The sequence below is a fragment of the Crinia signifera genome, chromosome 3 (assembly GCF_055691185.1).
Source record: "Crinia signifera chromosome 3, ASM5569118v1, whole genome shotgun sequence".
NCBI classification, from domain to species: Eukaryota; Metazoa; Chordata; class Amphibia; order Anura; family Myobatrachidae; genus Crinia; species Crinia signifera.
The window spans coordinates 94,063,552-94,084,546 of record NC_139219.1 but is presented as its reverse complement, the minus strand read 5'-3'; the positions used below and the strand labels follow the sequence as shown (position 1 = coordinate 94,084,546).

Genomic DNA, 20,995 nt, shown 5'->3' with positions numbered 1-20,995 from the left:
GAGGCTAGATGTACGGTATGCCAGCACTTCTGTATAAGTGTTCATCCCTCCGCAGATCAGCTGTTTTTCCTACAAACATGTACTTAACATATTGCAGAAAGTACTGAAATAATGTATAACATTTACTGTAGGACCGTCCAACACACATGGACAGATGTTACTTTTTAGTTGTTGTTGAGGTTGCGTAATAGATACAATAGCATTATTCTGTAGTTTGGGCTTTACCTCATATCTTTGTGACAGAGCAGAGGCAGACACTGACATGACTTTAGTGTTGTCTGTGTTAGTGTGTACAGTAAGTACACTTGAATCAGTAAGTGGTTATTACACAGTGTACTTTCACTTAATCATTTCTAAATTGATTTACCTAGTGATTTAATGTTTGCTATTTCAAGTTCTGCAAAAACATTTAGATGACTGGTTTGATTAATTGAATTTGGAACATGATGACAGTGACACTTCATGTGATAAACATGTGTGTGATTTAATTAGGGAAAGGCGTGTGATTACATGTTACCTGACTCAAAGTGCCTCCACCCATTGTATAAGTTGCCTATTAATCACCCATCCCTGAATATAGTATGTAAATGAGTGGTGCATAGTTTGACATAATTATGTTATTATGTTTGCCTATGCCTATTCTTTTGAATCCTAGAACCATAATGTGATTTATAGCACCAAGTGCAGTTGCCACACTGGTTTATGTGCATTCTGGACATGTTCATTAAGGGTCAGGACTTGGCTGTTTGATGAAAGGATAAATTATTCACTACTTTAGTTCCTGTCAGTAAGAAAGCCTATTGAAGGCTCCTAGAATAGTGTCTTCAATGATAGGACTGTAGCTTCAGTAAGGTAGACTTGAAGAGTAGGTCATACAAAGAATCAGAATATATTTGAAAAAGAAACAATGCATGGACGTAGCATAACAGTATACTGAAAAAAAATGTTTAACTTTATATCAAAATATTGTTCTTTATATCAAAAACAGTTATATACTTAATACAACATTTTGCAATATGTATGACAATGTTTAATTAATAAATTGTGTAATGGGCTCTACACATGCAGCAATGTGTGTAAGTCATCGTTCTGAGCAATCCTAGATCCCTCTGAACACTCTGCTCAGCAAACAGAGCTGCACAGCTATGCCTGCTGAGCGATTTGTCAGGGCCAGTGACCGACTAATAACCAGCATGGAAGTTATTAATTGGTGGGAGATACCGACGCATGGGGCCGCACATCGATATCGCTATAGCCCCTACACACAGTGATGTAGGGGCATTTACTGAGCTACAGATAGAGCTATCCTTATCCATCTAGCCCTTTAATAGGATTAAGCCAGCCAGAGCTGTCGGACTTAATGCTCTGCTAATCCCCTACTGTATTGTTCTATGTATTGTACTACAGCTGAGAACAATGAATGATAATTAGCCTTGGTGAGCCATGGCTCACCAGAGAAGGCTAGCTGAAGAAGGCTCCATCTGTACGTAGTTTAATAAAATAAAATCGCTCAGAAAATACCTGCATATCACTACGTGTGTATCGCTGGTCTCTCTAGATCATTCAGTATATACCTAGTCAGTTAGCAAGAGAGTGCAAATCACCCATGTTTTAAGAAGCGAACTACATCCACTCCCTGTAATACCAACCCAATATTTTAATTATTATTATTTTTTTCTTAACAAATCTCTTGTGTAAATCTCTCAGTGTGTATGGGAGATCTAGACTGTGCTAAATTGTTGTGAAGCGTTGTTAAGCTGTCTAAGCTTTTGTATAGACAAGTGGGAGTTTTCATTATATTAAGTAACCAAAATCCTGGGTCCTTAGGTACCTCTCCTCCTAGAATCAGCCTTGAATATTTAAACACTTCTGACCAAAATTAATAGATTAATGCTCACAACCACCATATATGAGAAAAACTAATGATTAACATCTCCAGCATTGATAAGATAAGCTAGTATACATTGTATTTAATATTATGCAATCTGTCGCCGCTATTTCCGACGTGGGAAATAGCGGCGGCTCCCTATTCAATGCTGCATTAATGACAGCATTGATGCGGGATGATGGCAGAACGGGCCCGACTTCAGAAGCTGATAACGGCTGTGGATTGTCGTTATCCGGGCCGCATATCGACAAACCACAGCCGTTTTCGCGGCCACACCCCCTTTGCGCCCATCGGCAGGCGGGACATTGAATACCGTCTGCCGTTATGTGGTCGATCTGACCGCAAACGGGCCTGGATCACGGTAGTCGGCGGGTATCGACAGCCGTGATCCAACATTGCATACCCCCCTAAAGCCCTGTAAACAATGGGCTACTTTCACATGAAAGCCGCTCAGTTGTCTCATCTGAGCGGCTTTTAGTATGAAAACCGCCCAGTGTGTATGGGGCAGCAATGAGCGATGAGCGCTGATGCACGCTCCAGCATCATCGCTGCTGGCCACTGCTCATCTGCTGGTATTACCAGCAGATGAGCGAGGGTATGAACGGCTTTCCATAGCGTCCTGCTATGGAAAGTCGTCCACCCCAGGGAAAATTGCACGGCTGAGCATTTTTCAGCCCAGTGATTTTCCCCATCATCGATATTCATACACGCTGGGCACAATCGTACATTGTGTATGGACCTTAAGAGAGCTTTTGTGAGTATTCCTGTAAACTGCTTCTAAATCAAAACTTGTGACTATACCCTGTAGATTCTTTTCCCAAGAAGTTTGGAATGTAGGGGGATCAGGGTAAAGTTCCTCTATCAGTAAAACAAAGAGCTGAGAGATAATGTATGATGGGGAATGAGGGAAGATAGACATACATTCGAAAGTGGTGAGTTTTCTTGTAATCAATGATAGAGTATCAGCAGAGGTAATATAGTGGCGAAGATATTTCCAAAATTCTGAATTTCGGAGGTTCAATAGGGTCTGAACTTCAGAAAAGGCTTGCACCCCACTGAGAATAATGTGAGCCAGGAGTAATATCTTGGTTAAATAAAAAGGAGGTGAGAGGGGAGAAGATAAGCCTTTCTCCAGAATTTAAGAGTAGGCGTGGCAGTAGAGTGATTAAGGTTGGGAAGGAATGGGAGCCAGGGTAGGATCTCCATAAAGTGAGCGAAGAAACCATCTTTTAGTTCCACCTATAGTTTTGTGTCTTTAGCGCGAGTCTCAATGATTCTATTCAGTAATACCACTTGGTAATAGCTAGGAATGTGGGGAAGTTGTAGTCTCCCCTTATATTTTCGTCTAAAGCAGTGGTTCCCAACCTGAGGTACTAGTACTCTGCAGACCAGTTGGGGGTACTTGAAAATAATATTGGTAATGGTGGACGATGAAAAGGTCTTTTGATGGCTGAAGAAGACCCATTGCCATAGAGACAAACCCTGTTGTGTCATATGCCTGAACAGCAATCCACTGGGAGCTTCCCATTCTGCCCTCAGACATCAGCAGTCATCTGCCCAGCATTGACAAAGGTGGAGGAAGCAGCAGCATTTATCCTACCGGTGTTAGCGGAAATACTGGAGATAATACACAGCCAGTGTCTAGACACAGAAGGGCATGATTCCTTGCTGTATACTACTCCTCCGCTCCTCCTTATTATAAGGACATGCCTAAGGATCCGCATACCGCTAAGTACTGTCCATATTTCAAAATATGAGGAGGGGGTACTTATCAATGAAAAGCCTAATCAAGGGGTACGGGAGAGAAAAAAGGTTGGGAACCACTGGTCTAAAGTAATATATTATGTTTAAAGCGGGGGCTAAAACATCCCCATACAAATTTTTGTATAAGGCTCTATATTGATTGGAACCAAAAAGGAGGGATATGAATGGGAATAGTTTGTAAAAGATACAGGGGGGACTTTTACTTTGGCTGTTAAACTATATGGTACCTTAGCGGCATATCCTGGCCTACACTATGGGCGGTATTAAATGTGAATACCAGCGACGTGCAGCGAATCCTGTTTAGGATTCGCTGCACATTCGCCACTGCCCGCCACGTTCCGGAGCCTCGACGGGTCCGGTATTCAACGAGTCAGGGGCTCACTGCCCCTGACTGGTGAATTTGTGCTCCTGCGGCGATGCCGCAGGGAGCCTTAGGACGATGGCAGGCAGGGAGATAGAAGTCTCTCTGCCTGCCCCAGAGCGTATGTGGGTGGGAGGTGGGCTCCCCGGGTGCCAGGCAGCACAGGCTGCCCCCCGGGGGTGCCAGCAGGGGACCGGGTATATTCACTACACCCGATAACGATCGGGTGCAGTGAATATATGAATATCTAATGAGCGGCTCGGCTCCGGCGCCCCCTGCTGGCTGCTGTGTGAAAAAAATATATATATATTTTTTTTTTTAATTAAATATATATTCATGTGCTTACAGCACATGAATAAAAATAGCATGCCCCTCCTCAGAATAAAATTCTTGATTTTTTTACACCAAATGTAAAAAACAAAACACTTTATTTTAAAAGTTCACATTCCACTTCACCATAAAAAGATAGCGATTGCTACTCGGTGAATCATGGCGAAAAAAACCTTGAAATGTATTCGCCATCTGCTCATTGAATAGGGTGATTTACCGTTTTAGTCAAAAATTCGCCAAACAGCACAAATTCGCCATAAAAACATGGCGAATCAGGCTCATTGAATACCGCCCTCTATATCAACAGTGATTAGGAAATTCTCTGAGAAGGATTGGATAAACTCAATAGATGCACTATTAAATAAGGCCCCCATATTACGGAATGCCATCGCCCTTTACTACAGATACATTAAAGTTGACATGGACCACTCAAAGTCTAATAGAGGCATGCCACAATGGCTTTCTAAGATCCCTGATTATGAAATCAAAGACCTACTCAATGCGCTTACAAACTCATGCATGGTTTTATCTTCTTCTACATATAAAGAAGCTTCCTGATGGGTCATTTCACATTCCATGCATGCTATAGATGTGGGGAACTCTATGTGGATTTGTACCATAGTTTTTGGTCCTGCCCGATAGTCCGGAAATTCTGGTTGCAAGACAAGCAATGCGGAATCATTCTTAGTTAACTATATTCCATTCACGCCAGAATGTGCTATTTTGGCATTGTCTAGTCCTCCATGAGAATATATAAGGGAGACAGACATCTTCTATTGGCGTTTAGTGCAGCTATACTCCATGACTGGATTTCTCGATCACCTCCAATGCAAATTATTTCACTTGTTCAGAATGTACACAGAGTCTAAAATTAATAAATTCTTTACAGCATGGGATAGCTATATATCCATACTGTCGGTGGCTATAAGGCAACAAATTCAACAAAGTTTACAGAACACATCTTGGTATTTACTACGCTTAGTAGCTAACAACCCTCCTATTACATCTGATTTGACAATGACCTAGTTTGCCCTATTGACAGATTGGGTCATGGTTTGTGGCTGTGTGTGTGTGTGGGAGGGGGGGGGGGGGGGTCATGGGATGAGAGAGAGTTGCACTTTATTTTCAAATATTATTTATTTATGTATTTATTGTATGTAATGTTTTCTTTTTCATATTTTGTTTACTATGTTTCTACCATGTATACAGTTTGGCTGGAATGGCTGGAGCAATTTACACCAAACCTGCTACCATAGGCAGATTACCCACGGGGTGACACGGGGCGGTCCCCCGGGGCCCCCACACATTGTAGGGCCCCACCACCCCACTGCTGCGGTGGTGGCAGGTGGGTGACAGGCAGTGGGACGGGCAGCAGGATGGGCAGCGGGTGGGTGCCAGTGTGTCCCTGCGGTGTATGTGAGCCGAGGTCCGCCACGGGGTCCCTGCGGTGGATGGGAACTAGTACTTCCCACTAGTTCCCATCTGCCGCAGGGACCCCGCTGTTGACCTCTCATCCGCCGCAGGGACCCAGCGCAGCACAGATCCCCATAAGGTACCGTCTGGGGGGCTGGGGGGTTTGTGTGTGTGTGTGGACTGTGCCGTGCCAGGCCAGGGGGGGAGTGTGTGTGTGTGTGTGGGGGGGGGGGGCAGGGCCCCCACAAACCTTAGTCTGGCCCTGCCTGCTACACATGTAACTTACAATCTGGGAACAAACACTGTGGGGGTAACGGTAACACACTCCTTTAGAGTTGTGGCAGCAGCACAGACTATATCAGGACATGCATGATATGTCAGTAACAACAGGGCTGCATATGACAGGGACAGTGGCATGATGTGAGGAGGGGAATGTAGGTAACACGAACACACACACTGAGAGTTATACATCAGCAGTAGCAGGGTCCCCCCACAGCATAAAGTATATCAGAAGATGCATAATGTAACAAATATGTAACAAACTATATAACAAACTGTAAATAAATAGATAATTTCACAGGGGCACGGACATGATGTGAGGAGGGGAACTGAGATAGCAGAAATCCACAGACTGAGAGATGTATAGTGGGAAGAGCAGGGTCCCTTGGGGGCCCAAAAAGGGGTCTGACCACTACACAAAGTGGGCAGGATGCAAAGTATGATATAGCTTAGAGGGGGTACAGGACATGGGGGTTTAACAACAAATGTGGTCAGATTGCCCATCCCCTCCTCACTCACCGCCTGCTGCCTTCACCACCCAAGCCTGCCACTGCCTGCACCTGTCTTTCAAAGCTGACTGTCCACTGACCACTAGCATTGGTATTCCTGCACAATTTACTGTAGTTTCACTTCAGGTGTGCCTAGCTTGGCTACACACCTGCTCTTTTACTTCAAGTTCAGGAATGCCTGGCTTGGCAAAACAAGCTGCTTTGTTCTGTGCACAGTCATTCTCATTGTGCTACTGTACTAAAAAAGTGGTTTAAATTTTATTTGAGAAGTTTCTAATGTTATTTAGATAAACTGTTATATTTTTCACTTGAATTATTTATACAAATTTGTATCTCCAACCAACATAAATTAACGAACAACTAATTGTAATTTACCATCCTCATCCTGTAGCGAAGCACGGATATAAATGCTTTGAAAGCTGGTCTACTACCTTGCGATTGCCTCTGTGTTTGTGCATGTATGAGAGAGAAAGAGATGTAGTTTTACACGCTGCCAACAGATGACAGTGTTTTGGAGACACACAATATATAGATGATGCATACAGAAGGAGCGCCCTTCATTCTTGCAGGGGCTGGCAGTTGGATCGCCAGCCACCAGCCCCCCCCACCCACCGAAAGAGGACGCATGTGTGTCCCCTTACTACGGAGCTCCCCGCCGCTTCGCTGCAGATCCCACCTCCCCGCTCCCCCCCTTACCCTGCCCATCTCCCTGAAGTGGAGACGGGCAGGGTTTGCACCCACACCGCCCGAAAACTGCGCGTGGGATGCTCACGCGTCAGATGGAGCACCATCTCGCCAGTCCATCTGGTGAGCCCTGGCGCTGGCTGAGAGGCGCTCCATCTGTATATAAATGTGATAATATATATTTGAATATATTTGAATTGTTCTGACAATGTAATTTTATATTTTTTGTCTACTTGCAGGTACTTCTTTGCCAACAACTCCTTCGTCTGAGCCAACTACATGTGAGAAGCTGGCAGGTGTTTGTAAAGGTAGAAATATACCATGATAACCATGTTTTACCTGTTTATACTATGTATGTATGTATGTATGTATGTTTCTTATGTAGATACAAAATGTGTACTATTACTTTCACTGAAAACAAAACAAAAAGTTGCATTGCAACAAACAGATTCTATTATACATCGCCATAGATCAGGGCTGGGCAACACCGGCCCTCCAGATGTTGATGAACTACACATCCCAGCATGCCTTGCATCAGTTTCAGCATGGCCACATAGCAAAACGAATGCAAAGCATACTGGGATTTGTAGTTCATTAACATCTGGAGGGCCGGTGTTGCCCAGCCCTGCCATAGATGATGCTTTTTTATGGGTTAAGACAATATTCATACTGTATTTATATTCAGATTGTGTTGAGAAACAATAACATAATTAATATTTCTGTATGGGATTTGCTGGCAGATTAGTTTTTATGAGGTGCACAAAGGATTTGTATGATATACTGAATAGCTGCAGTAAGAACATATATTGCATTGTAAGTTTACTGTACAGCAACTCTGATCATTATGATATGTGTACCACCCAGAACTCTCATACCCTTCAACTGTTCTTTTTTGCTGGTACAGTTCTGTATCGGTTTTTGGGTGTCCAACTGCCCATTTTAGGTATAGAAATGGGGGCGTGACAGCCCCCCCCCCTTTAACCATGACCACGCCCCTTTCTGAATTTATACCGGTTTTTGCTCTTCAAATGTTGGAAGGTATGGACTCTGTGTATTTCAGAATACATTCCATTACAGTATATAAACTCAGAATACCAGTGTGACAGTGGCTGGACATTAATCTAGTAGTTTATGTTGTTGTCAGAATAACAGCGAAAACCAGAAGAAAGCACTTTCCACAGGACTGCAGGTAATAATCTCACAGTCCACAGGGCACCACAGATGAGGCTCTCATCTCAGCTCCTGGCTCCAAACTTGATGCTTCATACCACAACTGCTCCATGGATTGCTAATAGTCACCAAGACTCCTGCAGTCACTGTATTATGGTTACTGACAGTGTGAGAAGCCACTTCTTGCACCTGTGAACAAGAAAGTTAATGGAGCATTTTTGGAGTGGGGTCCCAGGAATACCACAACATATGTTCTTAAACCACATGCTTATTTCCCACTCGGCAGGCAATGCGAAATACGATAAACACCCTGGAATTTACAACAATTATTGGCCACACCCCCTAGTAAATAGTCCTAATAGATCTTTGTGTGGCTCTAACTCCTTGTTGCCCATTGTACAAGAACAACAATGTAGGTGGTTTTTATATCATCTCTGTGTGTATATATGTTTTTACAGTATGTTAATATTTGGCGACCAGAGAGCTTTTTCTCATGAAGCAAAGCTGTTGGGTTTCTTACATTCAGCAGCAGACAAACTACACCAGGCACAAAAGCTTAGGTCAATACTACATGGAATGATCTGACCGATCACAAAAATGCAGCACAATGGATTTGTGACCCTTCATACAGATTTACCATAAGACTTTCCTTTCCCATTATGTCACCAGGGTTATGTTTTATTTTTACAGCTGTTGTACTGCAGACAGACTATTGCTGCCTGGTGGATGTTTGTTGCAATGGAATGTTTTCTTTGTCAAAGTACTTGTAGTAGGTGAGATAAAAGGGACCTGTATTTTGACAGCAAGGCAAACACAATTTATCTCAATAGCTGTAGCTGGGATGGGCAGACTCAAACACTCTGAGCTTCTATTTTCATAATTTCTACTATGGTCAATGGTTTAGCATCACATTCACATCATTCGTTTGTTAGAGATTTGTATTGTTAATAAAACCTTGTAAATGGGTCTGGGCTTGGAACCTGTTAACTACTCACTTGATGGAAATCAGGACAAGCAGTGGTACTAAGGCATATTTTGGACAATGCCTGCTCTGTTCAATCACATTCAAGTGTCCTCCATTGACCTACCCTTTCCTCAACTGCAAGTGAAGACACTAGTTACATATTGCATGTCAAACACCAATATTCACAATCTATATTTAGTATCCACTCTACTGTTTGTAAGGAGCAAGAAACCAGAAGTTATAATGAAGGCAAGGTAGTGTATGTATGCATTGACCATGTCTACATGAAGAAATGTCGACAGGATGAACTGTTGACAAACCATATTTGGTGGACTAGTGGGTCATTACCTTCTACTGGTGGCAGCGGTGGCACCAGTGTCTTCTTCCAGATCCTGGTGGCAATATGACAGTCACTTCTGCCTCGGAGTTCTGACGCTGCAGAATTCCTGTGTGCATTTCTCCTGTTGGCCCTCGACTCCTCTCTGTAACTAGTGCCTTCACTAGTTACATATTGCATGTCAAAAACCACCACAGTCTAACCTTAACAATCCTGCCCAGAGCTTAACCTTATCTGCCAGTATCCTGGTACTGCCAACATTTCAGATGTCAATAGTCAACAGTTTCAGTTTCAGGATGTTAGACTGGTGCAATGACAGTTTGTACCATGTTGACATTCTGATGTTGACCTTTAATCATTGATACGCATACTGTCAACCATTTGAACAAATACGTTTGATTGGCACAGGTGCAAATTGCAGTTCTGCATTATTGTACTTTATAAAACAGATTGAGGCCAACTTTTGTTTTATGCTCCAGTTTAAATGCCCATAAATGAGGCAAAGTATATCTGAGAACAAACAAATATTTTTTGATTGTTAAAATTCATGGGAATACAGTTTGATATGGTACAGGTTTGGGCTTAATTACATCCAATGATATCTTGTTCCTATATTTTCATAAAAATAAAATTTATAAACACCGTCATGATACAAATGCAAGCAAATATAATAGGCTTCTGTTGTTTGCTAAGAAAATAATATATAATCTAGCATGCCATAATCTGGGACAGATAATAATAACACAGGTTGGCTGGCTCATTTCAGGCATGCATTTTATATGGTTTAATTAACCACAGATCCTGCTTAATTCCTAAGTGATATAATGGCAATCCTAGTATGTTTGTATAGGATATACTGCATAAATTAATATCCAGAACAGATTGAGGGGTAGATTTATTAAACTCGGTGAAGTAATAAACTGTCTGTTTTTTATCACTGGCCAATCAGCTTCTACCTGTGAAGTTACAGGCTTTGTTTGAAAAATTCTGTATTAAGTAGGAGCTGATTGGCCAGTGATAAAAAACAGACAGTTTATCACTTCACCAAGCTTAATAAATCTACCGCTGAATCCATTACTAAACAGTTTAAATAACAATCATCATGTTTGATAAAAGTATTTCCAAGTCATCATAATCTAAAATCAAATACCGTAATACGTCAGAACATGAAAGAACATAATGGTATTTGCATAAGATAATCTGTTACTACCAAAAATGGAAAGCTGACAGACTTCCGTAGTAGCTCTCACATACAGTATGTTGCCATATGTTGTATATAGATAGTATACTGAACCTGCTGTTGGGGAATAGTATAATATTTACACAGTACTTTGCCCTGGTTTCCTCATATAACAATTGCCAACTATAACTACAGCCATTGTAAATACAACTCTCTATCATTGTCCTAACTGACTACGGCAGGGCTGGGCAACACCGGCCCTCCAGATGTTAATAAACTACACATCCCAGCATGCCTTGCATCAGTTTCAGCATGGCCACATAGCAAAACTAATGCAAAGCATCCTGGGATGTGTAGTTCATTAACATCTGGAGGGCCGGTGTTGCCCAGCCCTGGAATACGGCAATACAATCAGTTTTACGCAGTACTATTTTTCGGGAAAAATAGGTGCAGGAACTCCAGGTCTGGGGGTGGATCAATTAAATAAAAAATAATATATATAATAAAGAGAGGGAGGGAGAGATAGATGTATATATTGTATTTAGAAACAAAGGCACTCACAGGTGACTTTAAAATAAAACTAATCTTATGGAAAGTACATTGTCAGTTCCTGATGATGTCATATTTAATTAGAGGTTCAGGAACTGAGTTCCTGCTGGTTCCTGCTGAAAAATAGCACTATTTTTACAGCTAGAACATACCTAGTGTTCATTCTAGCACCGCCATCTTTGAAAACCCATGCAGTTCCTGTTTACTGCCTGGGGTGTCACTGTCTGCTGTAGTGCTTCTAGCACAGGTCTGGTATGCATATCAGTGCTGATATACAGACCACACTATGCTAGAAGCACTACAGCAGACAGGGACACCCCACTCCAGTGTTGATAAAGAAATATAATGGTAGATCCATTGCCATGCTGCCTGACTTAAGAACACTTTCTGCATTTAAGACTGGTGAGTGACTCCATTCAATATTTCTTTATATATATATATATATATATATATATATATATATATATATATATATATATGCTCCGGTTGGGGTGCCTGCTCGCTACAGCATACAAGTTCCAACAAAGAGCAGCACTCCGACCGTGAATTTACATAAATTTATTTTAATGAAAAACCACAGCAACGTTTCGATGCTAGTGCATCGTCATCAGGCTCAAAGAAAGCACTGCAAACAAAGCCATATAAATACAAAGTGTCTAGCACCATGCACGCCCCAAACGGCGCGCTCCCAGTGCAATCAATTCACAGGTGTCCCGTACAAGATGATCTCGCGTTAGGACGGAGCCCCAAGCGAGAATATAGTGAAAGTGCATGAAACATAAATATATATATTAAAATGACATAATAACAATACAGTGACAAATGCTAAAAGTAACAAATATATACCTTACTCAAAGCGGATATTAGTACGGATGATAATCATACAATGATACAATATACAAAGAACTGTCACAAAGCGGAGTTATCATATAAATACACGGCCATTATTAACACATTTCCTAGCACAATAACCTAGCTCAATTGACCCATCACTAAGCAAAATAGCCTGACTCTTTTATAGCAGTATATTCATACCAATGGACTCATTAAAGCCTTTAAGTGATAGTGTATTGAGACGGATAATCCATTTTGCCTCACACTGAAGTAGCCGCAGGCCCCTGTTCTCACCTCTGAGTTTTCTTTCACGTGATCGATCATATGATATTTTAATGTGGTCAGGGGGTGGGCATGAGTGGCAAAGTGGCGCACCACAGGCTGGTCACTATTGCCCGTACTGATTGCTTTCTTAATTGAGGATCTATGGGCTGCCATCCTCTCTTTAAACAATCTTTCTGTCTTCCCGATGTAACTCAGCCCACACGGGCAGATAATTTGATAGATTACAAATCGGGAATTACATGACAGTGTGTGTCTGATGGGGATAGAACAGCCAGTTTGTGGATGATAAAAACTGGCACCAGGTAGCATAAACTTGCAAGTGGTGCAATTGCATAGAACACAACCTAGAACTTTTCTAGTGCTGTTAACATCAATAGGGTCATACGTTTTTACCAGCATATCGAGGAAATTGTGATTTCTTCTATAGCAGGGCATCAATTTTGTGGATTTCAAACCTAGATCAGGGCCAGTTTTCAAAATGGGCCATCATTTTTTAGAGATGTTGCTAATTATAGGGCTGGCATTTGTGTATGTTGTTACCCACGGTATCATTGGAGCCCTTCTGTTCGGATTGGATATTTCTTTAAGTAGTTCAGCCCTATCCAGGGCTAATACCCTCTGCTTAGTTTTTAGTAATTCAGATCTATCATAGCCCCGATCAAGGAATTTATCTATCACTATATCCATTTGCCAACCAGCTTGTAGGTCATCAGAATTAATCATACGCACCCTTCAAAGCTGGGAGTAGGGTAGACTGAGGATAGATGGCTTAGGATGACAACTTGCATTGAGCTGTGACCGGGGTATTAATTTACAGCTGCATACTTTTAACCCCAGGTGGACTGTTTTCCTTTTGCATGGATCTTTCTCTCTATATGATATTACATGAGATAGCATACAAAGCAAAAATATACTCACCAGGGCATCAATATGTCTAATCATGTATTTTCTGTACCTTAAATGTAATCTGAGCAAATATTGTTAACTAGAAAACCTGCTCAAAGCTAATGCTTCGAAAGCTAGTAGTTTTACTTGTTACCAACAGATGGCAGTGTTTCAGAGCCACAAGAACATTAAACATATATACATATTAGAGTAATTACTTGTATAATCAGAGTTGCAAGCATTACACAAATAAAGTAATAATGACTGCATTTAAAGAATATGTACCTAAAGTTGTGTTTAAAAAAGTAATTAATTTAAATTTCGTCTAGTTTTGGAGCATTGCAACTATAAGCAATATTATGAGTTATGTGTATATTTTTATACCAGATGTTGCATTATGTGCCTAAATTCTTAATGTGTGTCACAGAAGAATATTATTATTGTATTCATCCAAGTTACCATCTGTCTTGTGTTTATTAGCAGCTACGGTAACATCTACTGCAACGTCATCACCCACTGTCACTTCATCTGCTGTAACTCAAGCAACCACTGTTACTCCATCACCTACTGTAACTCCATCACCTGCTGTAACTCCATCACCTGTTGTAACTCAAGCAACCACTGTTACTTCATTATCTACTATAACTTCATCATCTGTTGTAACTCAAGCAACCACTGTTACTCAGTCATCCCCTGTAATTCCATTTACTGTAACTCCAACATCTGCTGTAACTCCAGCATCTTCACTACCTTATATCACTTTATCATCTACTGTAATCCCATTATCTACTGTAACTCCATCATCTCTGCCACCTGTAGCTTCACCAACTACTGTAGCTCCTTCATCGCCTAGTGTTCCTGCTTCAACAACCACTTCTGTCATCACTAGCATGCATGGTTTTCATACTACCAGTGTCACATATGGTAAGAACCTATATCTTCCATATAAGAAGTTTCTCTTTTTCTCTCACTGTGTACGTGTGAAAACAAAGCTCTGCAAAAATATACAGATGGAAAAAGCACAATCACAAATAAGTAGAGCAATTGTACATTTCAGTTCATATCATGATTTGTTTTGTTTTAAAATTAAACAGCCCCCACCACAGACTTGCATTACCTCCCAAACCAAACATCCCTCTAGATTTTTGTATTCTTTCCAGGGCTGGTTCTAGGCCAAGTTGTACCCAGTGCACACATTTCCTTTGCCCCCCTACCAAAATGAACATATCTTCATACCCTTATACAGTATGCCCTGCATAATTACAAGTAGTGGAATAATTAGGTCAATGCTAGAGCAACACTCTTGTTTTAGAGATTATCTGGATTATACACATTATATAGCTCTTATACCATGAACACTTAAGGGTTATACACATGGTTCAATTGCCTTTTGATATGATCTCGATTTTCTTCTGTGCAATTTCCACTAAACAGAAGCACATCGGGATCGAATGCGGCTGAAAACCATTTGATTTCAATTCTATTCTATTTTGACTATATATTCTCATGCCCCTAGTCTTCTGACCTCTGTCCAGTCCAGCCAGTTTGTAGACATAGAAGAATGGCTCATAACAGAGGTAAATGGAACAGCAGAGAGAAGAAGCAGAGACTATTGAACCCCCACCCCGGACTCTGTGCCTGCTAGGGTCTCAGCTGGAAGCCCTTAGAATTTCATGATCTCCTCCAAAACCTACTTTGTACTTGGTATGTGCATACACTGGACCATCTTAACGTATGGGCTCAACGAACAGCTTCCCGAGGACCCTCATTTCTAGAGGCCTTCCAGCAGCCTAGGCAGATAGGGTTGTTGAACAAATCAAATACAAGTGTAGTGCAGTGAGGTTAGAGTGTACCTGCTACAGCAAATCACAAACCATATTTCTACAATACAAATGGTCCGTCCAATGTACTCGCAATAGTATGATGTGTGGGCACTTAATAATTGAAAGTCTTACCCGGTAAGACTTACTGCACTACAGTTGTAATCCACTACACACATTTAGGTCAGTATTATTAAACACAACTGGTATTCTAAAAATCAGTATTTAATGCTATCCATCTGTATATTTGACCATTTTCTGATTCTATGCAAGTGCATGTTAAGCATGACAATTGTATACTTTTCTACTTACCATCTAAAGTATGCTAAAGCATACTGTTCTATGCTTGAATGTTTTTTTAAAGGTACACTTGCAATCATATGAGTTGTGTTTAGCAAAGGACATGATTTAGTACTAATATATTGTGCAAAAACAATGTAATCATTTATGAAGCAGATCTACAGTGCATCTGGCTAACAACTGCCAATGCTCTGGACACAGTTGCTGCTAAAAAATAATCAAATAAAATAAGAAAAGAGATCCTGTGGGCTTTACAGAATCTGTTGGATAGTATAGTACAGTATTTGCAAATTTCCAAACTTAGGGGGTTATTCAGACTTGATACCGTCTCTGCTAATTGGAAGAACCCTGCATCCAGATAGCCACCGCCCTGCCAGAGTGAAATCCCACCCTATGCAAGGCTGCGAATGACCTGAAAATATTGCAGATCAATGATTAGCTGCAAATCCTTTTGCAACTTACTATAGGAATTTTACAATGTGTGTAACCCAGGACCTGCTCGACCTGTGCGATAGAAACAGGCTGACCAGGACTGTACCCTCCCCGAAAACCCTTGGTCACACTTGTTTTATTCCTGGCACTCTCAGTAAACGGCCGGATGAAACCCATAAACATTGGCTTCGTGTCAATTTGCGATGGCCTTCGGTTAACAAAGATGCTGGAATTTATCGCTGGATGGCCTTGCACATTTGCGCTATGATCTTTATGCATGCACAGTTGTTCAATAACCAGCTGGCAAGTGAATCCACAGCCCAGTGATCAGGTCTGAGTAACCTCTTTAGTCCTATATAAACACAACTTATATGAAATGAGTGCTCCTTTAAAGGTTATCTGCTAAGTACAATACACAAGTCACTAAACATTATTATTTTCCAGAAAAAAAAAAATGAAAATATGATGACGTAATTTGTTAGGTATCGGAGGTTGACAATTACATTATTTTTAGCAGCATGTTTTTAAAATAGTTTGTAAAGCGGAACTAAACCCCCCAAATCTTTTTATAAACAACACCAGACTGTGGACTGTACTGCTTGCTCCTTTTCTTATATACCAGAATAACTGTCTTACTCATTCTGAAGTTGCTTACCCCATACTGTGTATATTTCTGCAACCGTAAGTTAGTAAATACCTGGCCTGTAAGCAGAAATTCATATTAAATGCAGATGTTTACAACCATGTTTACCAGTTGGCTCTGGTAAGTCATCCATTGCAAGGCCGCACATCGCTGCAGATGGCAGCACTCATTCATGATCATTAAGACTCTAGCATTAATCTTTCAGTCAATGACCATTATTCATTCATTTTTCATAATTTTTAACCCTTTATCCCCTATACTTAACCCCTTATAATAATTTTCCATCATTCATCAGTAAACCCTCATCCTACATCATCAATCAGTATGCCTTTTTCCTCCCATCATCATTTAATGCCAATTGCATATGCTGAGCCTTCACCTCCGAGCAGAAGGGCACTAACTGTGGGACCTGTGTACCAGCAATGTCAGTACTCCTCAAAAGCTGGCTCTACCATTTTAAAACAAAGGGCAGACTATGAAGTTACAGTATTTCCATATCTGAGAAATTTGCATTAAAGGTTTCCCTTTACATTACGTTTTTATTTTCTGTGCATGTGTAAACCACTACAGCGATCGGCCGTGGCAAGTTACACACTCACCAGGTTGTTTGCAGCGAGGAGCGGTGGCGGCACTGTATCATGGGAACGCAAAGCATTTTAGTGGCGTTCCCATGAAAATGCTGGGCGTTCCCATGGGTACGCGGGTGGGTGGCTGACACAGGCGCCCATCCGGTCTTCGGGCGTACATATGCAACTAAAAGTCAGTGACTTTTATTTGCAAAGGCAGGAGAAGTAATTTGATGGTCGACCAATGGTTTTTCCAGTAGCACGCAAAGGGGGGGGGGGGGGGGTGTTTGAGTGGGGGGGTGGAGCTAAGTATTACGCTAGGCTTTTTCTTTGGCACTTGGTAAGCTGAGCTAGTCGCAGCTTACTGAGTAAACCAGATTCAGGCCCTTAGTTCTTTAAAGCAGAGGTATCTTGAGCAGCTCTACAGTATGTAAGCATAAGATGGGTTTTAGAATTGATTTTGAGGGTTTAGTTCCACTTTAGGAAAATGTTTACAAAAATATGACTGAAACCTTTTTTTATTAGCTAATAGTAAATTAATGTATTTAATATAATAATAATAATAATATATTTATGAAATATTAAATATCGAATTTGCTTTGTATCGTTCTACATATTTCATCTGCCTTACCATGCATGCTTTCATTTTGTTGTGTTTATATTTTATTTTTCACCAGCTACTGTAACTCCCACTTTACCACCTGCTTTGATCACTACTAACATAACCACACATATCCCAGTACCTGGTAAGAATTTATTTTATAATTATCTTTGCTCAGGATTGAGAAAATGTAAAGCTAGTAAAAGCTTTTAGTTGTATACCTGTTGCCTTTTCAAGATTTGTAAGAGCAAATGATAATGTATTTTATTTTAACTTAAGGGTATATTTACTAAAATGGGAGACCTATTTCAGATAGGAAATTGCTATGGACAAAATATCAGAATCAACTTTTTATTTATTTAGCACCTTCTAGAAGATAATAGATTGGTTGCCAATAACATCCCATTTTCATTAGAACTCCCATCTTAGTAAATAAGCCCATTAGTGTCTTTAAATGTATTTATTTAGTTGCATTACTGAGATATACATATATTGGGGGAAATTTGCTAAGATGGGAGTTCTAGTTCACATGGGATGCTCCTATGGGCAACCAATCAGATCCTGTCTATTATCTTCTAGGGGGTGTTAAATAAATAAGAAGTAGATGCTTATTGGTTGCCCATAGCAACATCCCATGTGCAAAAGAAATCCCATCTTAGGCCCTTATTCTGATTGACGCGTACTTTACCGCATACTTTCGGATGGCGTCTTTACGCCGTCTGCGCATGCGTGGAGAACGCAACGCGCATGTGCCAGGCCATGACTCCGTACCAGTTCGGCCAAATCCCGTCCCAAACTGTTCCCCGCAATCAGTCGGGAAATATGGGCGTATTATGGGCGTCATGCGGAATGACACATGGGCGTAGTTTCAAAGTGGGCAAAACGGGGCGGAAACATGGGCGGACACGGGGGAGTACACTTATGTTGGGGGGCGTACATTCGGATAGCACTCCGAATGCACGCGATCAAAAAGGGAAGAAATGTGCGGTGTCCACAAGTGTACTATTGCTTTGCGGACACCACTCGTTCATGCGGTAGGCGAACGTACGCCTAATGACTACAAGCATTAACACCTGAACCCAATAGAATCGACTCCTTTACTCATTACTCACTAATAGGACGCTTGTCAGTGCTTTAATTGAAACCATTGCACTTCAATTGCTGTAAGGGTTAATGTGTGCAATGCATGTGTTAGGCATGCTTGTAAGGATATATTGGCATCTAATTGATTCCAATTCAAAATAAGAAGTTTTTTATGAGGATAGGTAATTGAATAAGTGGGTCATGTGATGTATTGCAAAAGATACATAATAGTGGGTTGTTTGGCGTAAATACTCCGCTTACGTGCGGTAGCACCGCTTGGCTCCCGTTCGGATGCGGTATTCCCGAGCATACTCTGTAATACTCTGTAATACCGTGCAGAATCTGAGTGTTTCTCCCGCACACGCATGGTTTGTATGTCGTCCGTAAACACGCCCTGTTCTTAAAGAGTGAGTCCGTCCGAATGCGGAGGACCCGTGGGCGTTTCTACGGACGATGGCCGCACGCGGCAGAACACCGTGGCGTGCGGACCGCTCCGTAAGAATGCGGGAATATCCGCACCGATCAGAATAAGGGCCTTAGTAAATTTCCCCCAATTGTGTCTATATTGTGTCTCTGGTTCTTTGAATAAACAACGTTAATAAAGAAATGGTAATAAAATAAAAATAGTATGAATCAACTCCACTTAATGAATAATGTGCTAAACATATTATGAATAAGTATAATAATAATTGAATAATATTAGTTAAAACTAATGGCATCATCAGTCATTCATCATCATCATCAGCCATCAACAGCATTGGCGCCCTGCGTTCAGCTCTGAGATTGACCTGTATGTGTTCAGGTTGTATGTGTATTTTCAATGGATGCAAAAAATGCCCACTGTCACGTTAATGACTTCTACAAAATACAAGCACCATAGAGTGTGTGTGTGTTTGGTTATGTGGATAATTAAATATATTTTGTATGAAGCTGTATAATATGGTGAAAAAATAGTTACAAGTAATAATACAAATATCATTGTCATACAGTGCATTTGAAATAGCTGTTAACGATTTTTTATCTGCCAATGATGTCACATATGTGGTATATTCTGCCTTTCAATTTGCCATTCTGCACAATTATGTTCTGCACTGTGCTTGTAAACATGAATCTCACGGAATGTATATGACTAGAACTGGGCTGATCACAGTCCATTCATTCTGCTGTGTGGTGTGTCCTGTAGCCTGAGATACCTAACCCACTGGCATGTCTAGCTAGGTGTAGGTTGTCCAACACACTGCCAGATTAATCAACGAGACCACCTGCTGATTTTATTTTGGGCCTGCACTCAGAGTGACACATCCAGTTCCATCCAGAAGAGAATTTTCTTACTAATCAAAGGACCGTAAAGTGAAATCATGGCTCACCCATTGACAATCATTCTGAAACATGATTTCATTTTTTAATACTGTTAATACATCAATAATTACTTTAGTGATCTCCTTGATCCCTCAAACACCAGACCTGCAATTTTGTGCTTTCAGAAATGATCCTTGTGTGATCAGGAAATCCTTCTGGATGGAACCAGTTAAAACTATTTCCAGCCTCAACAGCCTAATGTCTTATGTTATTTTAGTCATAGCATTTAGTGCCATTGTAAGAGTCAGAGGTGCCGATTTATGTTTTTGCTGGTGGGTGCTCAAGCCTGTTGAAAGGCTCAACAAGCAAATACAGTGGCCCGGAATTGGGACTCTGGAGTTACGGGCACGTGGGTGCTCATTAATTCCTGTGGGTGCTTGGGCCCTTGAGCACCCACAGAATCGGCACCTATGGTAAGAATTCATATTGCTTCCTGCCACAGGAGGGTGCAGATGGGGGCTTCAGTCTGCGGGAAAAAAAATCACCCAAAGATGTGGTAAAATAAGTAACTTTGATTCCCCCAACTCCCACCCACCAGTAATGACAAATAAAGCTGTGTCTTATTTTAATAAAATTGTGAACAATGGGGAGAATCTACAGTGCATCTACAGAATCTACAGTGCAGGATGTAGGCCCCAGGAAACAGAGGAGGACAAGCGGTGGCTATCAGGTTGCACTGGCCACACTGCCCACGTTCTTTTTTATGGCCATGGTTATGTTAACTAGATAGAGAACTAAGGAGGATAAACATGTATGGCT

At 41.2% G+C, this 20,995-nt stretch overlaps 1 protein-coding gene across 5 annotated transcripts in view; it reads left to right on the top strand.

Annotated features, from left to right (window-relative positions):
• Positions 1–20,995, top strand: part of ADGRG6 (adhesion G protein-coupled receptor G6) — a 171,832-nt gene that overhangs the window by 90,996 nt on the left and 59,841 nt on the right. For 2 of the 5 annotated variants that reach the window (XM_083176219.1, XM_083176216.1), the window contains exons 5-7: positions 7,468–7,536; positions 14,252–14,356; positions 17,871–17,939. In XM_083176219.1, the coding sequence (XP_083032345.1) occupies positions 7,468–7,536; positions 14,252–14,356; positions 17,871–17,939 (243 nt within the window). The remainder of the gene's footprint in view (positions 1–7,467; positions 7,537–14,251; positions 14,357–17,870; positions 17,940–20,995) is intronic. The other 3 variants (XM_083176218.1, XM_083176217.1, XM_083176215.1) reach the window with 2 other exon arrangements.